The following is a 9,297-nucleotide window of genomic DNA, read 5'->3' on the forward strand; positions in this document are numbered from 1 at the left end:
CTGGATCTTCCACCTGAGAAGCCTTTAGCAGGGGTTAGCAAGGAAGGCTGGGGAGGGGAGGAGGGTAATAAAAATGGTGGAGTAACAGAACAATGCAAATTTTTTCTTTTTATACGATTGTTTTTACTGATGTTCTGATGTCATCTTTTTAGCCCAAGCTGGAGAAGGAAACAAACCAAACTCAGCCCAGCTGGAACTGAGAATGGTCCAAAGCAAAAAGGACATAGAAAACCCAGACATCATAGTGAAAGCCACCGTGTTATAAAGGCTGTACGTCTCCAATAACGCACAATGTATTGATGTCCTCATTTCTTTCCTGTAAATTGTAATATTTGCCTTAGATCTGTGACAGAAACCTGACTTTCATGAAATAGTGCCCAGCATAGGCAGATATCCACTCTCAAACATATGTGCTGGCCTTGCTCAGTTTTAAAAACAAAAAACAGTTAGTGTGCATAGAAGCGTATTACCAGGTATCAAAACGGCTGTCAAATTTACTTGTCTGTGCAATTACCCAGGGCAAGAGAGTACAATGTTCCTGCCTTGCCAAAGACTTTCGATGTGAATTTGCTAATGGAATGCTTGACTGACTGGAAAATATATTTCAGGATGGCATTTAGTGCCAATGGAGCTGGCTCCATGCTCCCTCTTCCTGGAGGTACCTGGTTACCTACTCTGGTATTCAGTATCTCAGCTGCTATGAAACTAAGCAGGGTTAAAACTACACACAAAGTTTTGGTTGTGTGTAGGAGTACTTTGAAGACGTTTGGCATTTAAGTACTCTGAAGTGACCTTGAGGTGTTGTTCATGTTGCTGATAACTGCTCCTGTTTCTTGTCTATGAACAGCTGCACAGTTTCAGCTTTTGCAGGTACTGGCTGTTTATTTCTAATGTCTGTGGGTGCCCACATGATTTTCTTCCAAAAGCTGCTCCAGAAACATCTTCATTAATAAGACAGTATCTTTATTCAGTAGCACTAATTAGAAGTTTGTAGTTCTACCTCTGAGGCCAGGTTTGATTCTTTGTTTAGTTTTTAACTAAGGACAAAAGAGAAAGCTGCTCTTGCCCTGAAAGCTGGCTACCCTAGTTCATTCTTCATGGGTCTATGTATTTACAGACTACGTAGTGCACTTCCATTTAACAATAGCGAGCACTATTGACAGGCTTATCAATGAAGCAATGTGGCAAAAGTAATATTTTTCGTTCAGTAAAGTTTAGCAAGTTACATACGTTTACCAGATGTAGTGAAACATACAAAATTAATTTGTTCATAATGTAAGTTTCTGCAGCCTATGCTGGTTAAAGATGGCGGAAATGCATTATTATTATTATTAATGCATCTTTATTTCAAAATTCTGCTTCATAAGGTTTCAAAATGGGAGTCTTAATAATTTTGGCTTCCTAAATATCATAGCACATAGTGTACCTGTAGGGCAGATATGCTGACAGGCACGCACTATCCACTTGTACTTCCGTATGATTTCTGTATGGAACTGAGGTTTTTGCTTCTCCCAAGATAAGGTCTAGTGTGTTACTAAATCCAAACTCAGTAAATGAGCTTTGTCTTAGAAGGCGTAGGGAGATTAAAATTGCATTTCTGCTTGCAGTGACATGAAGCAAATTTGCATTAGAGGAAAGGGCTGAGTTTTTCTTGGTTACCTGAGCATGTTCAGGAAACTCACTCTTGGGTATCTCCCAGATGCCTTTCCTGCATCTGCCTCATCACACCTGCCTAACTGATAAGGTCACTTGCTTAACTTGGGAGTGTCCAGAAGAGGTGGTTTGGAGATTGTTTTGGCCACTGAAGTTTTCACTTATGCCACCGTTTTTGTGGATTTTCTGCCGTTGTAAAAGTTAATTGTTTTCACCTAGTAGAACAGTAATTTATCCTTAAAGTGGATTTTTAGCTGAATAGATTTTTTTCATAGAGTAAGATTTCTTAATTAAGACATTTCTGAAATTCCTCGTTTTCAGTATCTCTGAATGAAATTCAGAACGAAATGAAATTTAAGGGATGAAAATGTTTTGCAGTTAAGTGTAAGAGGCAAACTTCAGGTTTTCACTTTCAACAACTAATAATAATTTTTATTCCCTCTCATGCACTTGGCATTAAAAATGAAAAAATATTTTCATACAAATTGAGAATAAGGGGGGAAAAAACCAACAGAAATTACCTACAAAATGTGAAACTACTGCCACAGTTTTTAGTAACCACTGCCATGAAATAACTTTCTAGCAATAATAATTTTGGTGATATGAACAATTGCTAAAATCAGCAGTCAGTAACAGAGAAGAGCTCAATGGATGATATCCAACATGTGGAAAGACATGAACTATCTTAACTGTGTGTATAAATATCTGATGGGAGGCAGTGAAGAAGGAGCCAGGCTCTTCTCAGTGGTGCCCAACGAAGGGGTAACAGGTGGTGGGCACAGATTGAAATACAGAAAATTCCATTTAAACATGAAAAAAATATAATTCACTTTGAGGGTGATCAAATGCGGGCACAGGTTGCCCAGAGAGGTTGTGGAATTACCTGGAGATACTCAAAACCTGACTGAACATGGCCCTAAGCAACCTGCTGTACTTGACCCCGCTGGTGAAGCAGGGTTGAACTAGACGACCTCCAGATGTCCCTTCCAACCTGAACCATTCTGTGAGGTACAAAAAAAAAAAAAAAAAAATTGTCTTTCTTTGCAGGGCTGTGTTTTTAAATTGATGCAAATATTTCTTTATTTTTCTTCCTGAGACACAAACTTCCAGACAGGCAAGGAAATAGCTTAGTATTAGTAATTTGCCCACTTTTTAAATAAGGTGCTTTTTGCTTGGGCAGTTGTGCCAAGAATACAATTGCCTTTTTTAAGACAGTTGCTTCCAGCAAAGGTATTTAAGTACTGTAGCTGGTGCTGTATTTCAACACTGAAATGTTGAACACAAAAGGATTTTAACTGTTTCTAGCATTGATTAAAGAAGCGTTGCATGCCATATTCCCAACAAAACTATGAGTTTATTTATCTTTTAAAATTAGACTGTTTCACATGGAAGTGCATAATCCCTACCATCCTCTTGTGAAGAAGGGATCAACATACTGAACTTCCCTGCCTGTACATATTGTGGTCGACTTTGCATCACTCTGCTTGACACCCTCACCCAGCTGTATCCAGTTTTGCAGCCTCTATGGGGCACAAACAAAAGTCTTCAGATGGCCAAGCTTTGAGACCTCTACTGCGTCTGTCAGATTGCAAAGGATTAGATGAATCCCAGGAGCTGTTCACATGCATTAAATGACACTTGATTCCTACAGTCCCATGGCTGTGGCACAAAATCATAGCTGGGTCTGGAAGTGGCTCGTGGTGCACTGTCTCCTGTAGTGTGAGGCTGTGGGTTGCCCAACACCATCTGCACCAGCATTAGCTTCGTTGACAGTCATGGGGCCAAACTGAGAGTGATATGGTGGCCATCCCTGCTGCAAAATTGAGGTTCTTCAGTTTTTCACATCAGGGGATCAACAGGAAAGAGATGCTCAAAACTGGCCTTTTAGGGGTTTTTTAAGCAGCAATAAGTATGCACTGTCAAAGCAACCCTACTTCTTGTAAGCATGTACTACAGAAAAGCCCTTTTAGTAAGTGTGAGACAGCACAATGGTTTTTTGCCAATAAAAGAAATAGACTTTCGCAAGGGAATTGAAAGAAAGGCAAGGGCTGGTTTTCTCTGAAATAAAGAAGCTTGAAATTTAGGAGACTTAAAGCTACCTTGCAAACAAGGTTTTAAAACCTTGATCTTGCTGTAAAAGAGGAAGTGATATGTTTGTTGGAGCAGCTTATACCTGTCAGGTGTAATCTCTTCCCACTGCTTCAAAGAATGGATCAGTTCAGTAATTCACATGTTCCTTAGAATCTGTGACATATCCATGTGTTTTTTTTTAAAAAAAGAGTTCATATTTTACAGTAGCTGGATTCTGTAGCAATGAGCTGCTAGCTTCTTCTGCTCAAGTCCCTGGGAGTTGCTCATGTAGTACCTGTTTTAAATTCCCACCGACCTGATCTAAATTAGGTCAGGTTTAATGTCTTCAGTGAAGAATTGGGCTTAAGATCTCTGGCCAGGAACAAACATCAGAAATTTTCTGTAAATATATTCTGTAGCTAACATTTTGTAGTCACAACAGGCTAACAGGTATTTTTAAATGTCAAGGTATACATACTTAATACTTGGATGCATTTTTATTTGTTCACTTACACAGCGCTTTTTCATAATGTTTGCAGAGCAAAATTCAAAGACTCAGCACAGTCCTGTACAATCTTCTATTCCCTCCTCTCCTCCTGCATGTAGTATCTGTATCTGTTTCTGAGTTCCTACTGTCTTTCTGGTGCAGCTAGAAAGTGTTTCAGTATTAGACAGCTGCCCACTATTTATTTAATGGCTTGGAGCAGACTTGCCAGGGTTGTCTGATCCACTTGCAGATCCTTAGCTAAAGAATAATGGTTAGTCTAAACTAATTTAGGTCCTAGTTGATTACAGAACAAGCACTTTAGCCCAGAGAGTGGAGTCAGTAACTAATGGATAATCTTCCATAACCGTCCTAACAGCGTGAAAGGTGTTTGTAGCCCACCAGTCCAGCATTCACCAGTTAACGACTGACTTCACTGCCACGCATACTCCCATGTATACATGCAAAGTTATAAGCGAAGGGCACTTCTGATGCTGAAGCATGTGTGCGCATGGGAGCGGTGAATGTTGTACCCAGTCGGCTTCCCCACCATTCTTTCTTTTTGCTTACTGGAAGTAATTTGTGTTGGATCCCTTTTTTCTGGAATTAACTTTGCAGTGTATGTGGTCAGCCATTTTGATTACTGCAGGTGCACTCATTTGCAGAGCCATCGTGCAGGAGGGACCAAAAGTTGTTTACAAGTGATCTCCTCTATTCTGGGCTCAGATTAATCTCTACATGCTTAAAATTCCCATGAACCTCTTTGGGAGACATACATAAAGACATTGTGCTAAAATCAATGCTATTCATACTCCATATAAACATTTATGAAATCTGCAGTATGAATTGTTAATGTCTGTTTGCTGATTTTTGTCATAAGTAGGAGAAATCTATAATCAATGTGTTATACAAAAGAATCGGAGGACCAAGGTTTCCAGCTACTCATACTGCCTTTTTGAGTATCTTAACTATGTCCTGATTGGATGGTGTTAATTTGTTGTCTGAGACTGTTATAGTGATTGTATTGATTTATTTTATTTTAAAATATGTGGCAAGAAAGATTGTAATAAAAGCATCTACATTTAATATACTGTGGACACACAAATTGTTAGATCCTATTTTTGAATATGTTAATCATTTCAGAATTAAACAGAACAAGAACAGTTGAATAGTTTTGCTGAATAAAGTGGATGTAATTAAAGGTTTCCTTAGTTATATCCTAGTATGGAACCATAACTCATTTTGAGGTCTGTTTCTTGTGCAGCGTTTAGCTGCACTCCCTTTCACAGAGTTTTTGTCTTCCTGCGTAGGTTACAGCATACAAGACTATACAGTAGGAAACAATTGTTCCTGCATGTCAGAACAGGTGCTTCTGTCAGCGGTCTGTGGTGTCTCTGCTATGGCAGTGTTTTTAAGGAGGAAGAGAGCAGGTGTCCAGTTTAATGAGAGCACTGGTTATTGGAGATCATTACGCTTATGCCCATTGGAGAAGTTTGGCTTCTGTTCATACTAAAGAAAACCACCTCTCCTTGCCCATTTACAGAGTACTTTTAGAAGCTGAAACATGTTATAAATTTCAGTCACTCTGAAAGCAAAATACTTCCTCATAAATGGAAGCACAACCCCTTCTTTTACATCTCATTGCAGCCTTACTGGCTCATTGACTAGTCATTCAACTCCTGTTAGAATCACAGGGTAAGATTATTCAGAGAGCTGGTCTTCATGAAAGACATTTGCTACTGGTAAGTGAGCCTACTGCTAAACAGTTCTGTAGCTTTCTAAAACACATCCGTTAAAGACACATACCAGCAATGGAAACCAAGTTTTGAGATGTTCGATCACAGCCCTGAAAATAGCTCTTTTCTTTTTTTTTTTTTTAAAAAAAGAGTAAAACCAGTGAGTTTATACATGCATGCAGGAGCAGATTTAAGGTAAATCCACAAGGTTCAATCAGAAACCAGAGGAGCGTGCCCTAAGCACCCCGCGAAGGGCATTGAATGCAGAATGCAAGGGAGCTGCTATTCTCAGTATGCTTTTCTAGGAGGGCCCAAGCTAGTTCTTGTATTTTCCAGAAGGGAAGAATGTGGTTTGGCTTTCAACAGCCTAGGAAAGCTCCCATCTGCTTCACCAGGAAACCGGTGCCAGGTGACAGCCCCAGCACCACCAGACACCCGTTTGATGCTTCTACTGCTCCAGCAGCAATGGACCCTGAGGCAAAAGGGATGCTCCCAAGTATGCTCCTAAGTAAGCACGCATTCCTGACTTGGTGCCTCCACAGTGCAAATATTAGTAATACATCCACAATTTGCAGAGCAGTGAATGAGGCAGCACATGATTCAGACAGAGAAAACCAGCAATATGAGAAGGCTGTGCCATATGTTACCACTGAAATCACATGTACCCCTTACCTATTGCCCTCGTGGTTGCATTGCTATTTAGAAAAATCTGTGTGTAGAAGAGTGTAATATATGTACTCTGTGTGTGTGTGTGTATGTTGAAGCTTTATTTGCAATGTGGTGGGGGTGGGAAACAGAATTTGGGGGCTGGCTGTGTAGGCCTTCGGGATGTGAGCGGAAGGTCTTAAAGAATTATATTTTTATAGATTGTGCTGAAGCTTTGGGTCCCAGCCACACATAGCCTTTTCTTCCAGAAAAGTAAAATGGTTTAGAAAGAAAGTCAGGTGGCTGTAATATAGTAGGGATAGTACAGCCCCACCAGCCCTGGACAAACTGAATAACTTAATAAAAGATGCCTTTTTAAGTAATATTTTTTTAGTGCTGAATTGTTAACAAAGAAATATTTATGAGCAAACTTTCTATGTACTTAAAAGTTTGTGTGGTGCTTTGTACTGACTAGGTGGACCTGTTATATGTTTACACGTTTTAATGATTGTCCTCAAGGCGTATATAGTAATTCAATGAGTTTTATGCCAGAAAAACAATGAAGTTCTGTGTAATAGCAAATGATTTAATTTCTAATGAAATTGTAGGCTTTTGTAGTGTTTGTGTATTTTTCTGGTTGGCGGTTACAAGTTGTGTTCTTTCTACAGTAAGGCTTGTATGCTTGATCGTAGAGAGAGGCAATAGAATGGTAGATACCATTGTTTAAGAAGAAAACCCTAAATATTGCTACCTTAGCCATTGTAAAATCAGGTAAGTTTTGTGGCGTAAGCCTGAAATTTAGATTTTGTATTGGAATAAAACATCAAATATATCTAAGGCAGGTTAAACACAGGTGAGGGATTTATTTAATTAAATAAGATGGGGGGATCTTTAGCAACATATAAATGGAGAAGCCCAGAGACTGGAACAAAACTAGGTTGTTCACATATTATGAACCTGGCCGAGCTAACTTCATGGCTTGTGCTGAATGCATGCAACAGATAATGAGTCAGCTAAATGGGAGAAAGTAAAGATTTCCGCGTCCCACTCCGCCCCCCCCCCCCCCGTAGTTTGTCAGTTGTAATAATGTGAAGAATTTTTGTAGGGTGATCTGAAGATAAACTCATACATATATTAGCTTTTAGAAGAGTTGAGTTACCAACAAAATCCCATTCAGTCAAAAGGCAAGCTGTTAGCACGTTTGAAAATCAGAGGATGATTTGTTCATCTTGCGATAGTTACTGGAGTCTTTGCTTTGTTTCTTATGGCTGGAAGACCAGGGCTAAAGCACAGCCATCCGTATGATTTTATTTTTTGGGTTGTCATTTGGAGGTTCTCTAGAAAGTGCAAGGGTCTGCAATATAAATCATGTTTGCAGAGTGTGTGGCCCTCTGCTGAATGTTGTGATCCTACCGCAACAGTTGGTGATCTGGGAAAACTAAGCATCATTTATTACGTCTCTTGTAAGAAACATGGCAGCAACCTCACCACTCTTCCGAATAAATCACTGCTGGAAAAAGCAGAGAATTTATCAGTTTCTCTCTCCAGTGTTGAGGATACATTTAAAGAGAAGTACTTCTGTTTTGCCGAGTTAGCAAGAAAACTAGCACCGAGATGAGTAATGCATTGTCGAGGCAAGAGGCTATGGAAGGGAACAGCTATGTCTTGTATGCTTTGCTGTGCCTGGCTTTTCCTCCTCTGGGGATCTGTGGGCGCAATATACCCGTGGTGGTGGCACAGTGGCTGTTTTGCCTGCACCCTCCCTTGGGGGAAGTGTGGCGGAGTTATTCTAAACCAGTGGGAGGTGAGGTCTGTGTGCAGTTGTTGGGCTGTTCATTTCAAAGTGCCGGACCATAGGTCTGGTTTAGCACAACTCTGTGTGCACTTAAAGGCGTATGATGAACAGCACGCTGCTCTCCAGGCTGCAGGGTAAGGCGGCAGGGTACTCATTCTCCTCCCTGTTTTTGGAACCTAGTGTAGCCATGTAAGTTCCCTAGACTTCATCTATAGGTCATGGAGAACAAGGGACTCTAAAAGTGAATTATTCAGATGATTTAGGCTAGGCTCTTGTTCTTTGGAAACAAAAGGTAGAGAATTACCGACTTCTATGATAGATCTAATTTGGCCAGCTCAGCTACACCATAAAACTGTGCCCTAACCTTCCTCTCCCATCACTTGTGCTGGTCCTGGTGCTTGCCTGTCCCCTTAACGGGTGAAGGAGCTAAAACCAATGGGGAATTTATTCAGCCAACCCCCCTGAAGCTTTCATCCTTAGTTCCCTTAACCTTCTCACCTGGAAACAGATAAGTGCTTGTGCTGCTGCTAGGGAGGGGTCAGGAAGATGCAGCTGGACAAAATGGGGGAGAATGGGGGTGCCTCTTTTCCTGGCAGTGAGATGCTGGGTGAGCAGAAGTTAATTGCAAAGGTGCACCGTAAAGGAAGCAAGTCTTTGTCAGCTAGGTACTTGAAAGAAGAGCTGCAGGTTTTGTAATCTGAGTATGGTGGTCTCAATCCAGCCCATCCCCTGCATCACAAATTAGCATTATATTAAATGCTAATATAAAATATTAACATTATAGTGCTAAAAGATTTTGTGTGACTGTTCTGAATGACATATGTGGTGCTTGTGCCTAGCAGAGTAGAAAACAGCATAGAATAAAGCAGTTATCTAACTAGGGAACGTAGTAGGAAGGTCCAGGTGGAGAAAGT

The 9,297-nt window shown here is 40.4% G+C and overlaps 1 protein-coding gene across 1 annotated transcript in view; it reads left to right on the plus strand.

The window, feature by feature from the left end:
- PDXK (pyridoxal kinase) overlaps positions 1-7,201 on the plus strand; it is a 53,229-nt gene extending 46,028 nt beyond the window's left edge. Inside the window, exon 11 of the mRNA XM_037376705.1 lies at positions 153-7,201. Coding sequence (XP_037232602.1) covers positions 153-265 — 113 coding nt within the window. The 3' untranslated portion in view covers positions 266-7,201. The remainder of the gene's footprint in view (positions 1-152) is intronic.
- The last annotated feature ends 2,096 nt before the right edge of the window (positions 7,202-9,297 follow it).

Source organism: Falco rusticolus, chromosome 2, assembly GCF_015220075.1.
Source record: "Falco rusticolus isolate bFalRus1 chromosome 2, bFalRus1.pri, whole genome shotgun sequence".
Taxonomy (NCBI): Eukaryota; Metazoa; Chordata; class Aves; order Falconiformes; family Falconidae; genus Falco; species Falco rusticolus.